The sequence below is a fragment of the Pogoniulus pusillus genome, chromosome 12 (assembly GCF_015220805.1).
Source record: "Pogoniulus pusillus isolate bPogPus1 chromosome 12, bPogPus1.pri, whole genome shotgun sequence".
In the NCBI taxonomy this organism is placed as follows: Eukaryota; Metazoa; Chordata; class Aves; order Piciformes; family Lybiidae; genus Pogoniulus; species Pogoniulus pusillus.
This window is the reverse complement of record NC_087275.1, coordinates 11366435-11394432: the sequence shown is the minus strand read 5'-3', so window position 1 is coordinate 11394432 and position 27998 is coordinate 11366435. Positions and strand designations below refer to the sequence as shown.

Sequence of the window (27998 nt, the reverse complement as noted above, 5' to 3'; positions counted from 1 at the left end):
GCTGTGTGCAAATAAATACTAAACAAATGTTTTGTATAAAACATTTATGCAAAGATAAATAGTTACACCGTAAAATTGTCGGCTTCATTTACAGTACATCAACTAGGTTACAATGCACAAGAGACTAAATAAATCAAAGAGTGTTTAACTACAAACAGTCTTCAAACTGATATACATCATAGGTATTTCCCTGTAAAAACTTCGAATGCTCCATTCATTTCATTGCTCACAACTAGCTAACTTACATCTCTTAGCAAAATAAACACATACCCTTTATTTAGCATGGCATATTCTCTTACTGTGAATTAATAATCAAACATCATATAAAAATGATCTGAACATTTGCCTCAAGGGGGAGCTTACAGTTCATTCTTGTGGATCCTTTGCATTTTTCAAGCCATTCCAAGCTCATGTTCTTTGACAACATTATAATACAGCCTGACTGCAAAATGTTATTTTTCCTGTGTTTTCAGTCAGTAAATCATTACACCTCCATGCTACTGTCCTTCCTAGGCGTTTTTGAAATCCAGAGTGTGGACTGGTTTGGACTGGTTTTTGTTCTTCCTTTACTGAAAAATAAAAACATAAACTATTTTCAGTGCACGCATTCCTTTGCAGTCCTGATTCAAGTCTGTAACCAAACCCCTATTTGAAGGCCATCTTTGATGCTTTGATAGCATAGGTTCCACTGCAGTGATGGGTCTTAGGTAAGCAATTCTTACCAAAGCTTAGCAGCAGTTCTTCCAGGAATGGAACTGACCTGAGTCATCTCAGTTCACATTCAACCACACCTACTCATGAGAAGTGGCCTTTTCAGAGATGGGCATAGGCACGTTTTTTCCAGGGTGATAGGAGGCTGGGCACTTCCCTTGTCTGTGGGAACGTATTGGGGATGGGAGCACACCATGTCCAATGTGCTTAACCCACCCGAGGGGAGCTACTGCAACCCTGCCCATGCATAGCCTGGAGCTGCACCCCTGTGACCACAATGCACTAACAGATGCCTGTGTGCACTGGTACACCAGAAAGCCTCTTCCCATCAAGGATTGACCTAACTTCTAATGAGGTAATGGTGCATGAATCGGACTCTAGCAATGAATGACTGGTAGAAAGCTTCCTTAGGCCTACTTTTCATTCAAAACTGTCAATAGTAGTTTTTAAGTTTGTTTGCTGTTGGTTTGTTTTTTAAGGGAAAAGATAAAACTGTTTCCAAATGCTCTGTAATACTGCAAAAAAGTTCACTCTAATCTTTACAGGGAGCCTTGAAGTCCTGAATATGTTGAGGCCAGTCTTTCATGTGGCAAGCATTTCTGCTGTGCCATAATACACCACCTTCTCTTACTTAAAGAATGACACAGATGTCAGTGCAATGCATTCTGATCAATAGAAGAGGCACTTCATGAAGCACTGCAGCTGTGTTTCCATCAAAACGTTTTAGTCTCTGGCCAGAATATTTGACAATGCTTTTTTTAATTTGTTTCCTCCAATTAAGGAAAATCAGAGAAGGAGAAGTAGCCCCACACAATTCTGTAAGTTGGATACCTGAGCATTAGGATCCCAACAGTCTTATACACTGTGTTACCCCTTCCCTGGTGGCTAAGTGTAAGCGAGTCCAAGTTGATTTAAAATGCACATTGAGGGGGCTGGATGGTACAGCAGTTTTAAATCCCTCCAGACTTACCTCGTAAGTCCTATGAAGTAATGCATTGTGTACCTGAGCCCATTGGAGTAATTGGAAGGTTTCTCATTGGTTTCAGTGGACTTTAAATCAGGCCACAATGCTATAAACAAATCATTTGCCATGAAACAAGTAGTTCCAGCACTTTTTTATATAAGAAATTGATTCACTACTTCCCTACAGATTAATACAGCAAAATCAAGTATATTTTGTACATTGATGATTAAATGCTTTCAATAGAGAGTCCTTGCCACACTGCAGGAAAAACTTCTAAATACCTTGGATCAGAACTTAAACTGTATAAAATGAGCTTATCTTCAGTGAAATTGTGCTGATTTTCATCAGCTATACTTCTGGTTCAGGAAACAGGTAAGAAAGGTAAGGAAGATAGAAAAAAAGCTTGAGCATATCTCTGTTTTGACCATCAAATGAAATCATAGAAACTCAGAAATATACCAGGTTGGAATTTAAACTTTCTGCAAGGCATTCAGATGATAATGGAGATGGGTCTTTGAAGCAGTTTCTCCTTGCTTCCCTGGAAGAAATGAAAGGGAGAGCATCTAAGCATGAATGAGCTGATCATTTCTACTAGCTACAGGGAAGACGTTTTGGTTTGCCTTATTACTACCCTTCAAGAGCCCAACGCCAGGCAAAATTAGTCATGACCTTTCAAGCTAGACATGTCCTGGTTGGCCATGGATTGTGGCTTTCAGAGGAAAGGTCACCATGTTGTGGAAGCCTAAAAAAGAATGAGAAGTCAGGTTCATTTGGAAAGTTGGGGATCCCTCCTTCCCCAGCAGGACAGAATCTCTTTCCTAAAGCTCTACAGTGTCCAGCTGATCAGTTCAAATGGTTGCCTCTTTTTTGATTTGCATCTTGCCTAAGAACTGCACATTTGTGATGAACCAAAATGATTCATGAGGTAGGCCATATATGGAGATATAACTGAAAACAAATGGGCCAAATATTTTCTAAGAACAAAGTTCTATTCAGACAGATAAAAAATACTTTTTTTCTGTGATGCCAGAATATCCTCTTTTAACTTACATGAATTGTAAAGAAAAAGTGGGTTTATTTTCTTTAATTAAAAGTTTGGGTGCAATCAAAAATGAACATTATGAAAAAGAAAATAAATCTGGTTTGATTCCCTGATTTTTACATCATTTGATCCACTCAAAAAAAAAAAAAGTAGAGTCTTCCAAGCTGAATTTGCATATCTGTGTCATGCACTTTTGAAGTCTTGGAAGTTCAGATTAACTACTTTGGAGTGAGCTGATACAGCATCAAAGGCCTGATGAAAGCCCACTGAAGTCAACACTACTATTTCTATTGATTTCAGTGGGCCATGAATCTCTCATTGTTTTCCCAGGAGTATTTAAGAGCTGAAACTTTACTGGGAAGAGAAAGAGCTGACAGAAAAGATTTGAGCAAGTATATCATACTTACCAAGAAATCCAAGTCCATTGTAATAAGGGTTCCAGATTTAGATTACTTATATGTATAAAAATAGCAGTTATAGAATTCCAGTATTACTCTTTTTGCTTTGAGTTTCCAATCTTCTATAGCTGCAGTACTGAGGTTTAGATGCAACCTTTCACAAGCCATGTTGGAAAGTGCACATTTTTCTTTCCTTTACAGGAAAGTGCATAAAATAAGGACTCAATCTAGTTTATGGTGGAGATCCCATAATTTGCTTATAATTGTTTCAGTGAGACACATTACTAAGGAGAGCTGTGAACATCACCATACGGTCACTTGCACTGGTATAAATAGATGTGACATTTGGAGTGGTACTGCACTTTAAAGAAGGTATTAAGCTATTTGCAGAAAATGCTAAATAAAATACACAAAGGGAAAAAAAAGACTAAAAGTAAGGAGGATTTTTTTTTTCTGATTTCCCAAAGCAGTGATTTCTTACTCACTACTACTCCTGCTCTTCAGGAGGGATAACACCTTGTGAATCTGTTTATTACTTGTTATTTTACTGAAATAGTGTTTATTCATAGAAGATATTTCAGTTACACTTTTCTGGATTACCTTAACTTGAGAACATTTTCTGAAAAAAAAAAAACCTACACCATGAAAAACTTCCTTAAAAGTCTCAGAAAGATTAGTTTAGGGGAAAAGAAAAATATATTATACGTTGTCATATCTCAGTATATCATCTTTTCAGAAAGATAGAAAGTCCAAATAATTTTAAGGCATGGATCAAAACATATCCTGTTTCATTGGCTGCAATGTTTCCTACTTGCATACTACTTCATTTGTTTGATACTACAGCTATGTGCCCATAGGTATTTACTTACTGTCTCTTCTCTGGCAGATGCATGCTGTACTAAAGGAGTTGCATTGGTGTGTGGCTCAAAAAATATGTTTTTTTGCCTTTTGTTTTCAATTCATCTGCTCCAGTGGCCCACATTCTGCCTTTTATGGTATCTCCACTGAAACAGAATTAAACAGCTGCTGGCCCCTTAGGTTTATCCATGGAATAAACTACACTTTTGGTCAGAAAGTGAGGTGAGTCCTTGAGTTCACCCTCTACCACTGAGGATATCTCCCTGTTATTTCCCACAGCTCAGATGCTGTCTGAGTGGTAATCATGATGGAAGAGGTGAAGTAAAAGTGTTGACTGTAGCTTAGCCTGTGAAATGGACAGCAAAGATACCTTCTGCAAAAACTGTTGAAGTCCTAGAGCTATATACTTTGAGGCCTGAACTCTTTCAGCATGTTGTGGAAAAGCCTGAAGGTGAACATTAAGCTGTAACAGCTGCAAGCTACTTGAATTTTAATAGATTAAAAAATGTTTATTTGCATACTTAGGGGGCAGGATGTAAGCAGTCTTCTAGTATGAATAGCTTGCCAATGAAAATATGAGTTCTGCATTGTAAGACCATTATGGATTAGTGTATTTTACCTTTTATGAAGCATCTGGAAGCAGCATGTCCCAAAAGCCACCAGTATCAACAGCAGCAGTGGTATAGTAGGTATTATGACATAAATTAGATTCGGAATTATACCTACAAGACAAAAGTTCTCATCAGCATTGTGCCAGTTTGAAGCAGGGTAGAATGTTTTGGTGAGAAGAACTAGATCATAGGCTGTGAGAGGAAAACAATGGTGATGTCTACTCCCCTCAGAGTCTTGCTGAAGAAGAAACGAAAACATTAGATAACACTCTCGCCATTTTGTCTCACAGTCTGGCTGGGCTTCTGACTGAGCTGCATCTCTCTAACACACACCCTCCCACTCACCTTTGCTTCTTAACCTCTTGGCCGAACCTCTATTATTCCTTGGGACTGGGGTAAGGTTGAGAGGGGCAGGGGGAAGGTGCAGGGGTGGTTGAGAGCACCTCCTGGGGACTCAGATTTCTGGGAGGGGAGTTGTGTTTCTGTATTACCTTTTACCTTGTATATTTCTGTTTATAACTGTATATACTATAAATATCTGCTTGTGTATTGTGCTAGCTGTAAATATAAGCTTCATTTATATTCCCAGAGCCGACTGAGTCTAGTCTGGGTGATTTCTAAAGTGGGGGGGGACAGGGAACACCCAAACCATCACAAGCATCTCCCCTGTTGAAACACTGTTAACTGTGTGAGTAAAAGTCTGGAGCAAACATCAGAAATGCATTAACTTACAGAAAAGAACATTTATCTGTTCCTTCTACAGGAAGATGATGCCAAATATATCTTGAGAATTGAAATCCGAATATTTTCCATCATCGCTGCAAGAGTTTCAGTTTTGCATTGAAATATAAGTGTTTCAGCAGAGCACATTCCACAGCCTGTCATTTTTACAGTGCATGTAACCTGTCTACTTAGTTATCCTTGCAGGTTGCATTCCTAACCCACGCAGGACCACAAGAGGAACGGTCTCGGTTTGAGCTGGAACAGCTCTGGGCTGAGGACAGAATGCGTTTACCCCAAAGGTGCAAATAAACAAACTAGCAAATGGGAAGCTAGATGGAAACACTGTTTGCAGAAGTGACCAACCTCCGAAGGCACCGAGGTAAAAGCATATGTATGCACGCTCAGAACCAGCCCTGGCCTGGGCCCCAGCTAAGGCCCCGAACGAGGCCTCTACTGGGTCTCAATTAAGCCCCAAGATAGGTCTCAATTAGGCCTCAACTTAACCTCGGCTAGGCCTTAGCGACACAAAAAACATCCCCCAGCCAGCCAAAGCTCCCCCAAGCTGCAAGCCACACATCCAGAGAGAGAGAACCAGAGAGAGCTGACCAGGGAGTCTGCTCGCTATGCAGGGAGACGCAGGAAGAGGGAACAGCATAACAAACTACAATGTCCTGTGCTCTCCATTCTGTGACTGTCTGGTCCCCTGGAGGACTTTCATCTCTCTGGTTTTGCAATGAATCCTTTAGCTGAAACAGAAATGAACCCTATTCTTGTGTCCTCATTCCCCTTAAAAGACAAATGTACACGCTCCTTGACTAATCAAGAGAGGACTGGTTAGACCTCACCTTGAGTACTGTGTTCAGTTCTGGGCCCCCCAGCTCAGGAGGGACATTGAGATGCTTGAGCGTGTCCAGAGAAGGGCGACGAGGCTGGTGAGAGGCCTTGAGCACAGCCCTATGAGGAGAGGCTGAGGGAGCTGGGATTGGTTAGCCTGGAGAAGAGGAGGCTCAGGGGTGACCTTATTGCTGTCTACAACTACCTGAGGGGTGGTTGTGGCCAGGGGGAGGTTGCTCTCTTCTCTCAGGTGGCCAGCACCAGAACGAGAGGACACAGCCTCAGGCTGCGCCAGGGGAAATTTAGGCTGGAGGTGAGGAGAAAGTTCTTCACTGAGAGAGTCATTGGACACTGGAATGGGCTGCCCGGGGAGGTGGTGGAGTCGCTGTCTCTGGGGCTGTTCAAGGCAAGATTGGACGTGGCACTTGGTGCCATGGTCTAGCCTTGAGCTCTGTGGTAAAGGGTTGGACTTGGTGATCTATGAGGTCTCTTCCAACCTTGTTGATACTGTGATACTGTGACTAGAGCTGTTCCCTCACAGCTCTGTAAACAAAGCTCTGTATATATTTAACATACAAAATGTGGAGCCTAATGAATTCCTCTCTTTTGAAAACAGATGTTCATTAGCAAGAATAAACAGAATCACAGAATCAACCAGGTTGGAAGAGACCTCCAAGATCATCCAGGCCAACCTGTCACCCATCCCTATCCAGTCATCTAGACCAGTCTTTTCTTGAACACCTCAAGGGATGGTGACTCCACCACCTCCCTGGGCAGCCCATTCCAATGGCAAATCTTAGGGTTGGGTTCCCTTACGAGTTTTAAACAGAGAGTCTTTGCATGGTTTATATAAGTAGTATTATTGATTTCAAACAAAAAGGCCAGCAATATGTCCATTTCTATGGAATTGCAAATCACAGGGAACATCAGCTAGGGAACTGGCTCAAATGCAGCCAACCTGTGCAGAAACGGAGCACCAGTTTTTCATAATCCCACAGTGGAATCCTGTGAAATCCTTAGAGATGTTAATTTCCTCAATTTGAGGCCATGCTGTAACTCTTTATGAACCTCATGACTGTTTATGACAAACTGTCAATGAAGTAGCTGGGGCACTACAGTAAGGTCCTAGGCAGTAGGCATCCATTTTCAAAATATCAAGTGCCATCTCTATTAGAGATCTCAGCAGAGCACTTAACTCCCCTCAGAATGTGGTGTTCCTTAAAAGAGAGCACCTGGGGGAGCTATAATACAGTTCTTATTGTGTAGGTAACTGAAAAATCCATCTTATTTTGTAGATAACTGAAAAATTGATGCACTAGGGAAGTTAGGAAAGATTCGCTTGTATCTTTCTGTGAGCCTTGGGTATCAAATATTAAAGATAATGTATGCCCATATGTTTGTTACATGTGTTGGGGAAGATGTGGGGAGGAGATGGAGAAAGGCAAGGCACTGGTAACTACAGCCTAGGAGATGCTCCACAGCAACTTCACACCAGTAAACTCTGGCATCTTGACAGAAACTCACCAGGGTCAGAGACAATGGTGCAGACTTCACAGAATGCTAAGCTGTAAGTTTGGATGAAAGTCTTGGGAGACAGGGAAATAATTTGTTTTCCACAGTTACAAAGAGGAGTGACTAAATAACATTCTGAAATGTTATTTAAACATCTATGCTCTCAAGGCACTTCCTGAGGAAACAGACTACCTCCTCACGATGACAATAATGGAAGTTGTTAAAGCTCAATTTAACTAAGACCACTGGTAATACTTTTACCAGAACACTACAACCATATGAACACCTTACCTGTTTCAGTAGCAATAATATGATACTGATCTTCTGGCTTGCTTGTGTCATAAGGATTTCCTGCTGGCACTGTTGGTAAAATGTCTGAAAATCGTAGTAGACACGTTAGCAAAATGATGAGTAAAAACTGGGGCTGCTACTATTTTTGAAGAAATTAACAGTAATTCCATCTTAATTTATACTGGAGAAATGAGCATTTTCAAGTGTTACTAAAACACTGGATATAAACACGTAAACAAGATCTTACTGCAAAGTTTGGATTACATCTGGAACAAAATTTATGAGCAGTGCTATTTTGAACAACAGTCATATATTTGTAGCTATTGCTTTCTGAAGGATTCATTTCTCCTATGTTCCAGTTCTAAATGATGGTTGATAAACCTGAGTAATTTTGGAGGTTCTTGTAAGCTCTCCTTATAACTATGTATTCACCATTACAACTCAATTTAACAGTTCAAAATCTCTTACCGTAATCTGGCTCCGCTCTGGCTCCTAATTCTTTTTCTAAGACATTATCTGTTAAATCAATATTTGAAATTGATTGTTGAAGAATGAAAAATTTGTGTAATAAGACATGTTTTCATTATTTTGCATGCAGTATCACAGAAATAGATACACTCTCCAAAACAGTCATTCCTAAACTCTTCAGTTTTTAATCTTCTTACAGAAGACTACTTGCAAGCTTGTGCCAAATCACTTTTAGTTCACAGAATCACAGAATCAGTCAGGGTTGGAAAGGACCACAAGGATCATCTAGTTCCCACCCCACTGCCATGGGCAGGGACACCCTACCCTAGACCAGATTGGCCAGAGCCTCATCCAGCCTGGCCTTAAACACCTCCAGGGGTGGGGCCTCAACCAACTTCCTGGGCAACCCTTTCCAGGGTCTCACCACTCTCATGGTGAAGAACTTCCTCCTCACATCCACTCTGAATCTACCCACCTCCAGCTTTGCTCCATTCATATTCTCTCCATTCATATTCACATCCAGTTCATATTCTTTGCTCCTTAAGAAAGGACTATAGTTTATCCTAGTTCTGTTTCTTGGTGGTCTCTGCTAAGTTACGGGCTAAATCACTGAATCCCTTAATCTTTTATGCTGAATAAAGCTCCTAACATATTCAAAGTTTCATTTGTGCAGATGAATCTAAACCAATTTAAGCAAAGAAGTACTCTCAATTGATAGATAAATCACATTTTCATAATAATGCTTACAGAATCATTCCAATGAAGCAAAATAGATCAGCACAAGTTTACGAGGTTAGATGTCAAGTTCATATAGTTTGGTTTTGCAATAGGCAACCCCAAAATGCAGTTCATGGGCAGTGGCTTCCAACACATCATATAAGGAGGTGAAATAATGGAAGAGGAATGATAGTATCATACTTCTTGTGATTCATAGGAAACTGGAGAATCATCTCATGGCTTCAAGCTGCAGTGTTTACTTATGGCTATTGTTATTTCTGAAAGTCCGCAACGATTACAGAATGAATTACCTCATATTGGGCATAGCAGCATAATCTTTCTGATGTCTTGAATTACATTCCTTTAGCATAAAATTTTATTAACATAATAGTGCCATTATCCTGCAGTTCCAAATGTCCTGATAAATGCAAAAAAGCTGGGAGAAATCAAGCAAATAAAGCCTACAAGAATACAGGCAATTATTTCATCTTCTCTGGTAAAAAGTGGCTATGCTTGGCCATAGATAGGTATCAAAATACCACAAAGAACTGAGTTGTTAGCTCTACGCAGCAGAAGAGTAGATGAGTTTTTAATGCGATTGCATAATCAAACCTACTGGAGCTGGACAGAAACTAAATGTGGTTGCAATTACCAACTTATAATTAAATTTAAGATCCCTGAATGATCAATATGATCTGAAGCCAGACTGCGCATTGCAACAGTAAATGCTGTCAAGGGAGGTACAATGAAAAGGGCTCAGAAAAATGAAAGTGCCCACCAGGAATGTAGCTGCTGCTTGAACCAAACTGCCTAATGAGCGCTGCCCTGAACTTACTGCCAATAAAATTAGATGTAACTTCATGGTCACCTACAACCCCTGTGTTTTGGGCTGTGACTGATAGCATGCACCATGTATTCAAAAGAGACAGAAATATGAAAACCAATATACACAGATACCAAAGTGAAATTCAGAATGCATGTGGCACTTTAATGCTCCTGGTAAAACGGATATATTTTTGCACTGCAAATGCAAACAGCTGATGTTAAGTATATTGCAGTGATTTGCGGGAGTGGGGGGAAGGTCATTTGTAAGTCTCATTACGTTTTAGATAGAAAATGTAATTTTCTGTCTAACACTGTGGTTCTTTATTCAGGCAGTGAAAGAAATCCATATACCCATTTATATACATTTATGCATCTACTCCTCTATGTGATAGAAAAATGCATTTCTGAAGAATAGTCTCTTTTCCTGAAGAGCACAATTCCAGCAGCTTGAAAAATAAATAGCTACAATTCAGTGGTACTGTATTTAGCTGCACAACAATGCCAGTCCTAATAACAATCTACCTATATATTGTTTGCCTTATTATATAGCTCCTTATACGCAGGTAATCCATTTCCACATAATGAAAGAAATATAAATTCATTTTCATTGTTACTGTTTTCACTTTCTTTCCTGACAATCCAGAATATTTGGCCTTTTTTTCAGACAGTGAAAGCAATAGGAAAAAACAATTATTTATCACATCTCAAACAGAATGAAAAGCAGTTCACTATTACAGAATAATCATGTCAATTGAATTTTATTTTAAAGATATGAAACATACTTGAAACTGAGCCCTTTTAATCAAGCCTGCATTTTCTGACATAAAAGCGTTATTTTAACCGTTTAAAACTTTGCTATTTTGTTATTTTATTCCAAAAGAATTGTGATCTGTTGTCAAAGTGATAAAATTGTACCTTATAGATCCTTGAACAGCCTATCTAGTTGACTGAATAGGGCTGGGTGATAGGTTGGACTGGATGATCTTGGAGGTCTCTTCCAACCTGGTTGATTCTATGATTCTATGTGACCCAGATGGAACCAATTACCATAAAACACTGATATTCACCAATATTTTCAGAAGCAGGAAGAGATTTTGGGGGCGAGGGTAAAATGCATGGGTGTATCAAGCCTTCCAAGTATTTGCTTGTGGTATTAGCTGTCATATTAACATCCCCATTAAAATATTAGACCATGAGAAATCTATTAGCCACCAAAACTGAAGGAAGAAAACAGCCTGGATCTCTACAGACAGATCTCTAGGAAAGGTGTGACTATTATTAGACCACAAGCAACATGAAGGTAGGTACGTAGGAAACCACAAAATTAGGTAAGTCAAATAGCTGTTCAGAGTAGGATTTCATATACTTTAGTTTTGGGAAAGCTGACACACCATAAATTATTTGAAAACAGTTGCATGATCCTGCTGAAAAAAATTGGTTTATAATCCATGTTTCCTCTACTGACATATACAGAACCTATGCCATATCTGGAAGCACAGCCCAATTTCTGCGATGCCTATTTTATATCACCACCCAAACTACCGTGCATCTGCTTTTCACATCCATAAATTTGCACGCATGAATGCAACATTTTCTTCCTTCTATACAAGCAGTTTAAGTCAAAATGTTTTGAAATGGCCATCACATGTAAGTGGGTATATAATGGCAAAGGTCTACTGCCCCAAGGACAGTAGGACTGGGGGGATGGACTAGATGATCTCTTGAGGTCTTTTCCAGCCCCTAACATTCTGTGATTCCGTGTGATTATTTTTACAGTAGGTCCAAGATGTATCTTATTCATCCTACTTGAGATTAAACAAGAGAATTAGAAAATGGACACTTAAACACCTTGTGAAGAGTAAAACTGGTGAATGAGTCAAATCAAAATAAACCTCGGAAAGCATGATAGTGAAGCTAACCTTGAGAACATTCTTATTGGATACAGATAGGTTTGTTTAAATTATCACCAGATTTGATACACTACATCCCCTGTTAATGTCAGCTCAGAGGGTCACACACCACAGGAATCAGTATGCCAGGCCACAAGACAATTTTTGATTCCTCAACAAAATAGGAACTTTTTTTTCTCAGAAAGTGTCCCACCTCTGAAATACAGCTTTAATTTTACCTACCTGGGCCATACTTGCAGATAAAATTGTGCTTCATATTGCATCTATCATCATTCCACTGATAAAGGTATGGCCCTCCCAGACCAGGGTTTGCAGTTGGCTGATGATACATCACAACACAGGCTTCACTTCCACAGGAAGGCTCATCGGTATACCAATTTCTGGTGGTACACAAAAAAATAAGCTTTCATATTTTTAAGGTAAGATTCATCAGGATGCCAAGGAAAATAGTTTACATCAATGAAAACATGTCAAAACCAATGGTCCATCCTCTTCAAATATATGCTGCATTTCCCACAGCGACTCTGTGAAATAAGTTTTAGGGCCTGGGCTCCAGGTCTCAGTATCTTAAAAAAAAAAATTCTAAGAACCTTTGTAGATGCTCAGATGACACTACTAACACCCTACACATTTTCATTCTTATCTGACTCTTACCCATTCCTTTGGCCCAAGTCCTGTGAGCTGCTGTTAGTCTGGCCTTTGGTTTAATCAGGAAATTAAAGGCTTTTAGAAAAGACATGGTAGAAACACAATAATTTACACTGACTTGGCATTAATTTACTTGGTGGCTGGTTCCCTGATTGGAGGTGATGTGAGTCTTGCAGAATTTGTCTGCCTGCTTCCATATCATGTCCTGAAGACTCTACATTTGGCAGAAAACCATGCAAATCTGCAAACTCATGAGATCAGCAAAGAAAACTGGGCTGAAGCCACACTACACCACACTTCTACAGCTTCAAATTCACAACCCTGGCTGTCATCTCCTCTTTATTTGTAGAAGTTAAGGGAGAATGCTACTAACTTCACGGGGCAGTGAGGCTTCAAGCTTCATTCTAGAAGACTTGACTTGCTGGACATTTCACTCTCTATTTTTAACATGAAGCCTCCTCAATAAGCAGTTCTATGGACTTACCTGAACGGTGAAATACTTCCATCAGCCCACTGGTAGAGGTCAGGACAAGCACTTGAGGTGGCTAGTCCATCACCACTTCTCCACAAGCCAATCCAGAAATCACCATCAGAAATCCCAGATCCTGACTTAGTGAGATTTTGCAACATGTTTTCTATTAGTTGCTGCTCAGCTTCACTTTCCAAGCTTAGTAGAGCCCCGCCATCAATTTCACAAGCTTGCCGGGCCTCTTGAAAGCCCACACGTCTAGACAAGTCCTGGAAATAAGCTAACTTATAACATGAATGCTTGAAGTCACCATAGCACACCTTCTGACCTGAAAAATATAAACATGAGAATGTTTAAGATACAGTAACAAATACCACCACTGAAAAAAACAAATATAACACAGCATGCATACATAGATGGAAAAAGACAGTGGTTTTATTCCTTCTGCCCCCATCTGAAAGCACTCACGCTGATACACTGACCCTGCTGGAAACCTTAGCTTTAATTCAATTTGCAAATACTGAGTTCCTGGGAATCTTCCATGGCTTTATTTCCAAGGCCTGTGAAAGTCACCAAGATACTGTAGACTCCCACTAACTTCTAGAAAAACATATCTGTTTTAATGACTGTACCATCAGGCCTCTCTGTTAAAGCTAGGATTTGTCTGAAGGGTATTTTGTTAACTGTTTCATACTACCATTATTTTGTAAACAAAGCTGATGATCAGAAAATTCAAAAAAATAAATAAAAGCTCTTAATTTTAGTGCAGAAGCAGCCAGCAGGCTTTTGATCTTGTCATAGTTCGTCTTTGCTAAAACATGATTAATACAACTTTTAAGTACACGAAAGAAGAGTGTCTGCTCTTTTAAGAGTATCTGGTCAATGCTTTTTCCAGTGCAAGAAGAAATATTAAGTAAAGGAACAAAGCACAGACATAAACCTGAAAGAAAAACATAATGGAGGAAAACAACAACAAAAAAAAAAACCAAACTTCTTAAGATACATTAACTGATGTGGTATCAAGAAACTGCAGGCAAACAGGATTCAGCAACTTGGTAAGGATGTTGGAGGAGTTGCAGGGACTATGCAAGCTGATGGAGGTCCATAGAGTGCTAAAAATTGGGAAGAAAACATGAGGGGGGGAATAGAAAGAGGTATAGAATAGAATCATAGAATCAACCAGGCTGGAAAACCAGGTATAAAAAGGGCAGGTTCCAAGTAAAAACCAGTGTGTGTTTGCCTGGATATATGCCTTCCCTAGGAACCTTCTATCTCTGCTGGATGCCCAGAGGAAGGAGACTTGGCTTGATGTGGGTCCTGCACATGGGTGCTGTTGAAGGCAGCACCTTGTCTCTGGAAGTCCATGGGATGGCTGCGTCAGTGTCCTGTCTGTGTGGCACCAAGGTATCTGCTTAGCTTTGCCACGGTTGAACTAGCCACATCCCTCAGCTCAGAAAGAGGCCCTGGGGACCAGGACGGGCACCAGCAGCCAGGCAGGAAGGCATTCTGGGACCAGAGGTGCTGAAAGACAGGTCAAGTTCTTCACATCCCTGAACACAGCCAACAGAAGCTCCAGATATTAATTGATCTCACACTAAAGAAGCCCTGCTATGCTTTCAGAAAGCACTAGATCTACTACACTCACATCAGTTTTCCCTTGCCCTTCAGAGCTATGTCTGTAGAAAGAATTAAAAAAAAAATGTTTATTCCCTGAAGTTCTTTGGCCACCTTTGTCCTATAAAGGAAAAATCATTTTTCTCTTCAACTAGTGACACTCTCTAGAGTTTATTCAACACATGCAAGATGTGGAATGAATAAACCTAGTCACTGGCTGCAACTGAGCTTCAGGGCCAGGTGTCAGGAGCAGGGGGACAGGCTCTGCTCACTTGCTCCCTGTCATAGGACAAGGAGCAGTGGGTGTAAGTTGTAACACAAGATGTTCCACCTCAACACAAGGGGAAACGTCTTTACTGATGGGGTCCCAGAGCACTGGAACAGGCTCCCCAGAGAGGTTGTGCAGTCTCCTTCTCCAGAGACTTTCAAGGCCTGTCTGGATGCATTCCTCTGTGATCTGTGCTAGACTATGTGGTCCTGCTCCAGCAGGGGGACTGGACTTGATGATCTCTTTGGGTCCCTTCCAACCCCTCATATCCTGTGATCCCCGATTATCTATTTGGCAAGGACAGTGTTTCATTATACCATGTCAGTTTTTCATTTTAAAATCTTTTACTTTCTCCCACTCTTAAACAGACCCAGATACACAACTCAAATATCATTTGCATTTACCTTTTAACAGGTTCTAGGTGTTGTTTTTTTTACCTTAAAAAATGTAATTTGTCACTGGGAAACAGCAACATAATCCTATAAAAAAACAAGTACAGTTTAATTTAAGACAGTGTTTTTCTATAAATTAAACTGTACTCAGGTTTTTTTATAAGAGAGTGTTTTTCTATACAATAAAATAGCCTAAAAGATACAATAAAGTTATTTGTTCTTGGTTTATTGTTATTTCATTTTTGCATTTAATGACTTGTAGCATGCTTCCCATAGCAGACTGCATACAGCACAAGAGCTCACTGAAGACTTTTCTACATTCACACAGAGCGTAAGCGTAGTGTATCAAAAAGCTGCATGAATACAAGAACATAAAAACAGGATCATCTCATAACTTCTAGTTAAATCTGAAAGAAACTCTTATTTATGGGATCTCTTTTCTTGTGGAAAGCTAAATTATAGAGGTAGTACAGATAAGCAATGTTTGCTTTTCTAGTGCTTCCCATGATTCATGCAATCTTTTTCCCTCCCAAAATACATCACTCAAAACCTTTCTTAATCGTACCCTATCAAAGTTTATCTGAGAGGAATGTTTGTAAGAGAAGGCTCTCTGCAGACTCATTCTTAGCCTTGGCAGACAAGACTTCTGAAAAAAAAAAAAATCACTTGCTTATCAGTAGTTAATCTGCCAAAACTATACAGGCACAAAAATAATCTAATGGAAGGACAAGACTGTACTACAAATATCTGTGGGAAAAGCCAGGCTCTGAGATCAGGAAGAGGTAAGTACCCATTTGGACTTGTGATGATAATGTCCTGACAGCACTATGTATGCCCCAGTCCCTCCCCTTCCATTTTGTTTTATTCATATAGGTTAAGCGTCTTCCTATCAATTAATGTAGTAACAGCCATAGTCCCAGCTGGGCCATGATGCTAAAGAATCAAGAAGCAGACCCTTTGTTAGAGATGCACAGAACACAAGTTTCTTTGAACACAAAGCAAAAGTACTCCTATTATCAAAATAAAAGTGATAAACCTAAATGCTCACAAGTGGGAAGGGCAAGAATGAAAATCACCTAAGAGATCACTGCTCATTCCTTTCATCTATAATGCTACAATTCAAGCTTTGCTAACGTGATCACCACCATTTTATTTTCTCATTTCTCAAGGGGGTTGGACTCAATGATCTCCTTGGGTCCCTTCCAACCCTTAATATTCTGTGATCCTGTGAACGTGCTGTTTCTGATCCACTGTAGAGACCCATAAGACACAAGACGTGCTGTACAGTGGTCCCACACAGAAGCTACATCAATGTTAAGCCTCAGCTCATTGCTCTCACCAAGCTAATGGAAATCACATGGCACTGTGAAGACCAGGGAGGACAGGCACTTGTGATGCACAACAGCAGCAGAGCTGCTCAACAGCAGTTAATCTAATCTGCAGGCCTCAATACATGCCCAGAGTTGCAGGTAGCCCTCTCAGACCCATGCAGAATACAGACGTGAAGGCTCAATCTGTACCCAAGAGTTTATCTGAAAGGTTTAGTGGATCAAAACCTCAAAAACTTGTGTGAATTCATTTTTCCTCTTCCCCTAAAAACTGATCTCATTCATTTTTAAGATCCATTGTTACTGAAGGGTTAAATAACTCCAAAATCAGTATTCTAAAGTGAAAGAGTTGAACAATTGAAAATTGGCATACAATCCAGCTCCTAAATTACTTTATTTGTTGTTTTCTATACCTGTGGCAAAAGAAAATTCCCTTCTTACAAACTGATCGTTCATGCAAGAAGATACTTCTAGAAATAAATAGAAAAAACTGCAAGAAGCCAAGAACTAAACATTTGGCATTAAGACCTATCTGGTGTGAATGAAGTATGCCATGCAGAGTAGCAAGCATTCTGAAAGAAGCTGCGATCTTTAATTTTTCTTTTTTCAGTTAATTTATTCCCTGTGTTTAGGCAATGACCTGCTGTGAATCTTTGCTTTCTTCTTTTGAAAGGGACTTTTATCTGCTGTGGCAGAGCTAGAGTGATGTGTTAATGGAAATCTGCAGTTGTGCCTTAACAGCTGGCAAATCAGTTGACATTTTCGTGCTCTTCTCGGAACACGCCAAGATGTTAAGTTTTCAAGCTTCATTTTTTACAGCTTTCTCTCACTACTAATTTCTGAATACCAGTGAAAAATGACAGAATGGACTGCATAATAGACAAGGTAAACATGAAAACATTAACTATGGACTATTTTACCTTCTTCTGATGTCTTTGTAGCAGGTAAGAGTCCACTGTTAACTCCACAGCAACATTTGTTGCTTCAAATGCATAAACTAAATTCCAATTTTTCTGTCACAATTGAAAAGGAATTGCATTTCCAAGCAAGTCTATTGGAATTAATCAAGCTAAGACACTGTGCAATGTGAATAAATGTAGGCAAGCTAGGCCTTTACAACCTTTCCACAAAGGAAAGCTTTATTTTATCTAGGATATCTAGAACAAAACAAACAAAACAACAACAATGAAGCATGCTACTGTATTTAATACTCCCTTTGGCATGACACACAAAAGATCCAAATAATTTAACAACACCCAAGAACTCATTAGTACTGTTTTCCCTTACAAATTCCAGGAGTTAAGATTTTAACCATAACCCCAATTATGTGCAGATGGGAAGGTGGAATGCTTATATTCCTCCTGTCATTGAGGAATGTATCAACTCCTTAATCCTTGATTCATCTTCCCTCAGCTAAGCACAACAGGCAAACCTGTTCTGAACCTGGTCAGAAGTCAGCACGGAGATAGGCAAAACAGGCACTGGGCTTGGTGTCAGGAATCCATACCTTATCCTTTCATGAACAACTGCTTTAGTGCTTTGGAGAGAAGAGTGCTGTGTTGAAGAAACAACTGACAAAGACTGTTCTCTTTTTCCCCTAGATGCAAAACCACAAGATTAAGTCTCTCCAGTTTCCTCAGCAGAAACATCTCTGCTCATTCTTCCCTTCCTGTGTATACCAGCCATACAACACAGATCTGGTGCTGTTACCTGAGCCCCAGCACCTCTAGATGCCTACTGCAGAGAACATGAAGTGCTTGAAATTCCCTTGCACTCTCTTCGTTTCATTATCCTTTTAATTGAGAAAGCAGATGTACAGTACTTCCTCAAAATGCTAGCTATCCTTTGCATCCACATGGGTCAGTTTTCATCTTTCAGTGTCAGGTGGCAGCTCCACAGTAGACAATTTTGATATCAACACTAAAACAAAGTTAGCTTTTTTCACATGTAAAGCACTTCTGCAGGGAAATACATATAACCTTCCACAAAAGGCAAAACAAGAACATACTTAGCTGGTATTTCAATTATGTCTCCACTATGGTTTAGTAATGATGTTTCATTTAACAGAAATAATAGGTTCCTTTAGGTCTATCTTGCCAGAAATTAGAAGCAAAATAACTGTTAAAATACCCGGCTCAAATGCTCTTCTCACTAAGAGCATCAGGCTCAGTCCTAACTACACCTCCATAGGTCACAAGGATCACAAAGGTTATCTTGAATAACACACATGAATCAGATGGCCGTTTTGAAGATGTCAAGCAGAAGATAAGCTCCCTGCTGGAAAATTCCATTGCTTTTTCTCTTAAATCTCATAGAAAGTCCAGGGCCCAGTACCATTAGCATTCACTGAGATTTGAGGAGAACAGCAGTTTCATGAGCATAGCATATGTGAGGAGAGAACAAAGGAATGTACAGTGCTGTAGAAAAGTCAATTACATTTTCATACTGTGACTTTTTCTTCCCAACATAATGGAAAATATGTAGGAGTACTGGGCACAAAGGAACGTGATATATTTAACACTAACCAGAGTCCCCAAGGTCAGCAGGAGGCTGATGAAGGCCTCTGAAAACGAAGTAAAAAAGACACAAAGACTTAAGTGAAATAATTCTGAAACAGCAAGACAGAAATTAACCAAAAGATTCCACTGGCTAGATAATATTCCTCTGATTATGTTATGAAAACTATGCTTGAGCTTGTGTGAGCATCTTGACCTCAGAGACTGGGTAACAAGCACGCAGGATGCTGGACACAATTTGTTTTCACTTGCCTATATGTCACAAGGTGCTCTATGTCAAGTCTCAGTAATCCACTTCAGAATGTAGACAGTAAAATGCTAAAAGGTATTAAACCATCCTAATCATATTTTGAGTCAAAGCTTATGCATCTTGTCAACTGATCCTTTTATCATCCAGTCTGATTTTGACTGGGTTCAGCTGTGGGTTGTGTTGTGATACATCATATTGCTGTTGATGTTTTGCTGCATTTGTGTCCATCTACCAAATCTAATTTGGGTTTTTTTTTGATGATTCATATAACTTTTAAAAATAAATACTACTGTGATAAGACTTCATAATTACATTCTTTCTTCATTTAAGAGCAAAGTGCCATCTTGTCTCCCAACATTTGTAATCCTGAAGACACATCATTCTCTAGTTGAGTCAGTATTCCAATCACAGATGTTGCTCAGCTCATGTTCCTGAGCAGCTTAAGAAATTGCACATCCTCACAAATTTGCCATTCAAATACAAACTGCTATACAGATAATATCACGTAGATATGTGTAGAGGCAGACAAGTTTGTATACATTGCATCACATAGTCATTAGCATGTAGATAATGTTTAAGGTGCCTTAATAAAGGTTGGCCCCAACCTCTCAAGCAAAGCTCGTATATTTGCCATACTTCTTACATCAAAGTCAATCTTCATAATGGAATCTCTTTTTGGCTAAATTCTTAGGCATTAGCATGCAAAAATTATAGATGTAGAAGATGGGCAAAAAGCAAATTTTCTGTTCTCTCTCTCAAACACAGAGCAGACATTTAGCCATTAACCAGACCACATCTTGAATTAGCAAAGATTATGATAGAGGCTCTCAGGCACCAGCCAAACAGCTACCTCTGATTAATGCAGCTCTTGTGGGGAAAAAAAACAGGGGATGACAGAACTTTTAAGTTAAAAGAATGTACTATACTACTCATTTAGAGATTTAGTACAATTATGCAGAATATGAAGCTACAGAAGAACCACTTGTCTCAGTCCAGTCCCTGAAGTCTATTTTCTGCCATGGGAAGCAATTTTCAGCCCATTTATTGCTGAAATTGAGTTTTCATCTGTATGTCAGTCTATACGAGTTATACAATTGTGTTTCCAAGTGTTTTTGGGCACAAGGAGTTGTCTTGGTTATTTCTGAGTAACAACTGTTCTCAATAGACCAATAACAGCTATGCTTTTACAAAACTGAGCAATCGGAAAGGAGACAGACTGCTTGGAAAGGAGCACTGGGATATGTCAGTTTGGATATTAAAGAATATTACTTGTCACTAACACCTAGTTTTTAAACCATCTGTCTAAATACAAAGGCAATTAAAATGAAATCTGACCACTTCCTTGAATAATGCAGCAGGACAGCTGATTGGAAAAACAGGCAGTTAAAATATACATATGAGTACTGGTGACAAGTATTGATCTAAACAGGTTATTTTGGGGGAGGTCTGTTGAAGCCTTTATATACTCAGAACCTGCAATATTCTAGGTCTTGCAAAGACACAAACAAGGATTTTTTTTGTCCTGCAACATAAAGTTTTTCATTGTGTTAAATAAAGTTCTGGGAGAATTTTTCTTCCACAGAGAAACCTAAGAGTTTGTCAAAATCAGAGATATTGTGTTTCACATAGGCTTGTTTTCTTTATACTGAGAACTGCAATATCTGCCTGCATGAAAGGCTGCCATCTTCACCAAGGTATGATAGGCTTCACTCATTTCACAAAGAAAGCAACACACATTTCTATGGGTAGATTCTCAGCCCTGGTACGCACGGCCACTGATAGAACTGTAAAGAAGTAGCTTGAGATCCAAATCACAATAGAAGCTAATCAATGCTTCACCATCCGTAATTACCCTAGCAGGAAAACATACTATTACAATTATGTAAATCAATACTGGGTGTCTTCCACTGGAAAATGCATATCCATTTTTATGAAACAGTTTTAGTCATTAAGTTGTATGTCAATGTCAAAAAAAAAAATCTATAAAGTATTTCCCCATGTACTTCTTTTTCCCCCCAGTCAAGTCATTAAAGTCCTGACAGTTTCCCTTTCTTCCAAGTGAAACATATCTACATTTTGGCATCAGCTCAGTTTCAGCTATCTAGCACATCGCAAATTTAAAGCCTGAGATCCATTTAGCTTTTCCTGTAATAGTTGTTTTACTCTCTTCTGGTCATGTGAACTTTACAGTTATATATCACAGGGCTCATCATGGCAGACAGCCACTTCTATCATGGGCCAGTGCACTACGGCACTGTCCTAAGTGTTCACGTGAAGTGCCAACGTCATTGCAGAGGCAACTCTTTAAAAATGACAAGCTGCCTTCCCTTTTCCTACGCTAAGAAGGAACTGAGATTGGTGTCAGACCTATATTTTTCCTATCTGTATATTGAGAGGCCTAGCAACACTGTCAGTCTGAGCAATGCAGGCTCCTTGGCATCATCAAGCATGATGAGGACAATGCACTTGGAAACTTAGTGTTGGCATCTCCAGAGACTTGCATTTCAACACAATGAAATCTGCATCCTCTCGGCTGGCAAATAAGAAATAAAGTCATCGTGAGTACAGGACATGGAGCATAAACGTTTTCTTTTGCAATGTATACTTAGGACCTCAGTTTCCCTAACAATTATGTTTGCTAAAAAAATTAAATAAATGCATAATTACCCAAAGTGTAGCACTCCTCAAGGGTACAAATACCCCTATTCACTTTCATGGACAGAAGCAAGCAGGGCAATAATATCCAAATGTGAACAGAATCTATTAGAGCAGATTCAAAATAAGAAGAAATACTAGGTCTTAGGAAGATTTATACAGACCCAAGCCTGGTCCAAGACATAGGTTATTTAAGCCCAGCACTTAAAAACCCTCACTTACTGCTAAAGATGTTAGCAGTGGTTTTGCTTGAGCATTTTCATTTTTCTGGGAAGTTTTACACACACAGAGTAATTTTTTATACATCAAAGCCTCAAGACACACCAAGAGTGTTCCATCACTTCAGGTGTTGTGTAAAACAGCAGAAATACTGACACGAAGTCTTGACAGGACTGGAAAATTAAGTCCCTTCATCAACAATCTTTTGTGTAGCTGTGAAAATCAGAATACATTTCTCAGATACTTAGAAGACAGACATAATATAGCAGCTAGCAAGTTGTTAGTATTCTGTGGAACAGACAACATAAATTTAGGCTCTGAATTACTTAAGTATAAGCCTAGAGGAGCAGGGAATATTCTCCTGCCCCAAACCTGCAGATATTTTCACATATATCTAATTTTATATACATCAGGCTCCCTCAACAACATTTCTCACTTCTGAGAATTTCTGCTGACTACTCACTTATTATTTTTGTCTCTAGAAAGAAATAGCTCATAAATCTTGAGCCATTAAAATATGCTCTTCATCAATTGTTATCCAGAGCAAGCATCATTCATGCTCTCATTCTTTTTCAGTGAAATCTGACAGCTTTTTTCCAAACAAGTGTATTTTCGTGGATTGTTACCAAGACACCTGTATTTGCCACAGATGTGAGTCTTTACTCATTCACCCTCTACTAAAAATTGTGGGAAAGGCCAATAGGACCTTGGAATTCATAACAGTTCACTTACGGCAAAATTAAATGAGACATTTGAAGGAAGGAGAAATAAGTTAGAATATTTTTCTCCTATGGTAAATTGTCCTTTATAATAAAGTCAAATTAAGATAAAGTGTAATTGGTACAACCCTGTATGGGAAGAAACTGTTGAGATAAACACTGTGAGCTTCACCTCACCAAACTTCAGTGTACTCACAATGCACCTGTGTGTATCTGAGCTAGCTTTTCCCCTCACTGCTTACAAAGTAAGCCTAGAGCGATTAGATGTACACTGTAGCTACATTTAGATTTAGTTAAAAACATAAGAACTGCTTAACTAGGACTCAGCATTTAAAAAGAATTGTTTGGAACTGAAGGTATTGCTACTGTCTGTCAGTGGGTACTTCTTAGGTAAGAGACTCAATTTCTGACTAGTGAGTGACAGGTATGAGTATGGGATTACAATGTAGAAATTACTTACTCCACATTAGTACTAGACATTCTTTTCTGACCCAGGAGAAAACTGTTACCAGAATTAGTTTCCAAAATAGTGCTGTCTAGAGCAGTTTATGAACTAAAGAATGTTTTCCTGCAAACACCTTATATAAAGTTTGATCTACACAGAATCAGACCAGAAGTAAAAAAAGTACAGGATATGACTTCAATAAGGCAAGAGACTTTCCTGCACCTAGTTGCTACACCGGGATAGCACACTAGCCTTGTCTTGCTGGGAGCAAAGAAACCCTATAAAAGACAGACTGTCCATTCTCTCCTACATGTTATTCACCACAGCTTTCTCCACAGTGGGTATTTTTCTTTTGGGACTGCTAGCCAAATGGGGTACTGGGGCTTGCCAATGATGAGATAGAGAATTCTAATGCCGTCCTCTGCCTTTGAACAAGACACTGAAAAAGCAGCATGCTCACCTGAGAGCACACTGTAATTTTTCAACACTCTTTCCTTAATCCTTGAGCAGAGCCACAGTCTAACTTGGTGCCATGGTCTAGCCTTGAGCTCTGTGGTAAAGGGTTGGACTTGATGATCTGTGAGGTCTCTTCCAACCCTGATGATACTGTGATACTGTGTGATAACCAACATGAACAGCTCTCCCTCACAAGCAAAGCAAATTTTGCAGGGCAAACAGACAAGGATAGCCTCTAATGCAGAAGTCTGATTCCTAGAATCGATTTGAGTACTTTAGTGTTTTCATTTTGCTACAGATGGACTCATCCACTATCACACATCTCAGAGTATCAAAACTTCTCATCTATGAGTTAACAGCAGTTTACCTAATATAAAATGTTTTTCCAGAGGTTACTATGGAGTTTTCAAGGTCACAGTTTTAGTAATTACTGAGATCTACAAGTGAACAAAAGGATCTTTTACTATATGGGCAAGCACATCCATTAAAAGGTTTTGCAGCATGGAACTGAATGCTGAGCTTTCACACAAAAATGTTGTGTTCTACAAACAACTGTTGCCTACATATCTTGTAGATGATGCTGACTGTTTTCTCATGCAATGCTTTCTCAAATTTCAAGCCACAAATGTAGTTTAAAACCAACAGTTCATTCTCTAAACACACACACAAATGCAGAAGTTTGAATATAGAAATTACTTAAACTATGACAGAAAAACTCAGGTGTAATAATCAGACCAAGCCAATGGGATGAAATTAAATTGTGCCTTTGGAGAAAGGCTCTGCTACCTCTATTCAATTTATTAGCAATGAAGATACTTCTTTAACTATTTTACTTTGCAATATTTTATGAGTAATTCAAATCCTGTCATAAACTGTGCAAAAGAAATATATCCATGTTCTTAAAGACCTCTGGGGTAAATAATCCTATGGTTTAGAGACAACTCTTTTTGTTTCATGACCCATCAAATATTTTCTTTCATTTATTGTTTTATACATCCAAATATTTTTACACCAAAATGGATACATATTGCTTTAAAATATTTAACCTCCTATTGAAGCAGAGCAATAGCAAAGAGTAAAGCCAACAAAACACAAAAAGACAACAAATAGCAGTCATTAAACTATAACATCTATGATTAATACATAGGCTGTTAAATGATTAGCAATAAGATTAGCTTGCATCTTTCCTGCCCAAGAGATACTTAAAGTAATTGCATCTTTGCAAACTGCATTATCATCATTTCATGTTGTTCATGATGTCATGGGACAGCAAGGCAGACTCAGCAGTTTCTGCTGAGCCAGCTTTGAATTTTTTTTTCCTCAAGAATCAATTCTCTGGCAACAGTAGATATTCTGATATGGAGAATAGGAGCACCGGTCACAAAACGTCTATTTAGCTACCCTAAAAACTGCAAAGCATTTCTGTCCTTTTTCTTCAACAGTTACCATATTGAAGATGACAAGAAATAACACCTAAACTTGAACAGTTTTATGTCAACTACCATTTTATTTACATCGCAGAAAAACCATCACACATAGCAAAAGAAAACCTTTACCTAACAAAACAGCATTTTGAAAACGTAGACTCTGACTTCTCTGCCCTCTTAACACTATGATCAACAGCATGATCTTGACCAATACAGCTTCAATTTTGTAATTATTGCTAGTTCTACTGCAAACTTACTGCACTTCATGGGAACCTTTCCAGAAGGTCCAGTCAGACTCAGGAACAGTTTCTATCTAAGTGATTGGAATGATGTTTAACTTCTTTGTATCGAGAGCTGTGAAATTTCCATTTATTCTAGATTACCATGACTGAAGTGTAAAATTACCATTTTTTTCAGATTAAGATGTAGACTTTGGATGTTAAAAGTAAGCCTGTTTTAAGTCCAAACTGTTGGTTCTTATACAAGATAGACAGATGAGCCAGACGGAAGTCAGACAGACAGAACACACTGCCCAGTAATTCAACACCATTATTTCTTTTTTTCAAAAAAATGCCAACTACTACTGGTACTAGACCTATCCATGTGTGTGTGGCAGGATAGGGGTGTGGTCCTTGATAAGAACAAAACCAGGAGTTCTCCTGTCAGTATATGAGGACATTCTGGCATAAGTATACTAAATATATTTGGCTGTTATTTTCTACTTGGCTGTTCTATTTTCTAATCTTTAACAAATATAACTTCAGCTAATACACCTGATTGCATATAAATAGTTCCTTCTGTATGTGGTTTCAAATCCTTTCCTGCATTCTACCAGCCAAGTATAAGCTGCATAACACAGTAACATAAGGCTCATCACATGCTTTAAAATGCTTCAGAGAAATATGGGGTAGAGTCTGTATTCTTTAAGGACCTCAAAGCCTTATACGCATCTGGGAACAGTTTGACTAAGCAGCATATACCTATTAGAGATCGTTTTAAAAGCTGGAGCTCTACTCAGTTTGCTACACCACTTGAATACAAAAGCCTCAGCTAGAAGATTAAGGGACTGGGTTTCCTCAGCTGCACACACATGGGCTTCTGTACTGTATCTACAGCCCAAAGTCAGTCTTGAGATCTGAAAGATGCTTCTCCTGGACGAGTAATCTTCACTATTCTTGAAAATAATAAAGTGCAGCAATATTCACACATCGATTCATACACTGATAAATCTTCTAATAGAGGTAGATTAAATGCTTCAGGGTACACTTCAGGCAGGCAAGCTTTTTCAAAATTGTACTGCTACTTAGCTATTGTTTCCTGGAAGACACAGATTCAGCAAAAGCTCAATAGCACATCTCAGGTCTGCACATGAACTTGCTTCAAATACAACATCACCAAAAGAGTCAATGACTGCAGCAAGAAAGAAAATTATCTGAAGTCAGTAACAAAATGCTTGCTACAAAATGTTTTTTAATGTGCTGCCTTCAGAGTTTCTGAAACAATTGTATGAAAGCATTTGCATTGTTCCAGAATCAGTATGTTCTTAAGCCACATAGACAGAGATTTACCATAACTTAACAAGTACAGTCAACTGTGCAAAACTTTGAGACAAAGAATGGATGTGCTTGCGCACACAACATGCCTCCAACAGTTTGTCAGCTTTAGTTTGGAAGCCGAAGTGCAATTTAAAATAGCCCTTTGGTTAGGTTTAGCAGCTTCTGAGCACACGCACTTGTATGTTAGAAATACAACTCTTAAACCTAAGCGCAAATTGTCATGTAGATTTCTGGAACATCATCTTCCCAGTTTTGAGAGCTGCACAGATTCACAGTTAACAGGTAACTTACTCTGTATGCTCTCAAAAGTTTCCTTTTTCCTCTTAACTGTATTACAAAGAAGGTCTACTCCTGCATAGAGGCAAACAAATCTCTGCTTCCTCAGAAAGACAATTGCATTAAGTACAGGCTGTATCTTTCCAAACAACTAAAAGGCAATCAAACAGATCTAAGAGCCTGTCTGTACAAGCCAATACCGTGTTGACAGACTACTTAAAACCGCGACAGAAGTTTGACAGCCTTGCTTTCGGTCCCTGCAGACCCAAGCCTGTAGCTGCTCCCGGCTCTGACAGGTGTGCTGGCGGCAGACACTCTGGCAGAAGCCGGAGCCGCAGGAGAGCCCCGAAGCAGGCGGAGCGCAGATGCGCGGCGCGCTCGGGAGCCAGTGTCACCGCTCGCCTGTAACACTCGAGTCGTGTACCGGGTGGGCTGGTCCCAGTTCTTCGCAGTGCCGGCGCTTATGAGCGCTGAACTCCCACACCGGCACCCGCACTAGCGCCGGACGCGCTTCGGCCCCGCATCTCCCTCGCGGCACACTCACCGCTGAGGACGCGCCCGGCGAGCGCCCCGGGCCCGCACAGTACGGCAGCCGCCAACACCGCCGCCAGCCGCAGCCCGCCTCCGGACCCCATGGCGCCGGTCCCGCTGTCGGCTTCCCTTCCGAGAAGTACCCCGGGCGCACAGGGCAGGCTGATGCCCGCCAGCGGCGAAACAGCGCCCTCGTAGCTCCACAGCACCACCCGCCGCCGCTTTGCCTCCGTGCCGTGGCCCTGCCTATATCTGTTTCCCTTGCCGAGGGCCGGCCCAGGCGGGCGGCCAGGACCGCCCCCGCACCGCCCTCTGGCAGGCCCCGACGGCGGCTGGACTCTGCTAGAGCTCTAGCCCGCTGAAGG

At 39.8% G+C, this 27998-nt stretch overlaps 1 protein-coding gene across 8 annotated transcripts; it reads right to left on the bottom strand.

Annotated features, from left to right (window-relative positions):
* Positions 1-27: 27 nt before the first annotated feature.
* On the bottom strand, positions 28-27942 carry CHODL (chondrolectin). Of its 8 annotated transcripts, none has more exons than XM_064152338.1 (8): positions 27647-27942; positions 12997-13309; positions 12087-12244; positions 8413-8460; positions 7945-8028; positions 4593-4695; positions 2135-2213; positions 481-569 (listed from the first exon to the last, which is right to left on the bottom strand). In XM_064152338.1, exons 1-8 carry the CDS (start codon positions 27735-27737, stop codon positions 567-569), a joined length of 879 nt encoding a protein of 292 aa, XP_064008408.1. In that variant the 5' UTR covers positions 27738-27942; the 3' UTR covers positions 481-566. The 8 variants fall into 8 exon arrangements, with proteins under 8 accessions (XP_064008407.1, XP_064008414.1, XP_064008408.1 ...); XM_064152340.1 differs by lacking the exon at positions 2135-2213 and adding an exon at positions 2345-2417 and having other exon boundaries at positions 483-569; XM_064152339.1 differs by lacking the exon at positions 481-569 and adding an exon at positions 2307-2417 and having other exon boundaries at positions 2133-2213.
* Between the last annotated feature and the right edge of the window lie 56 nt (positions 27943-27998).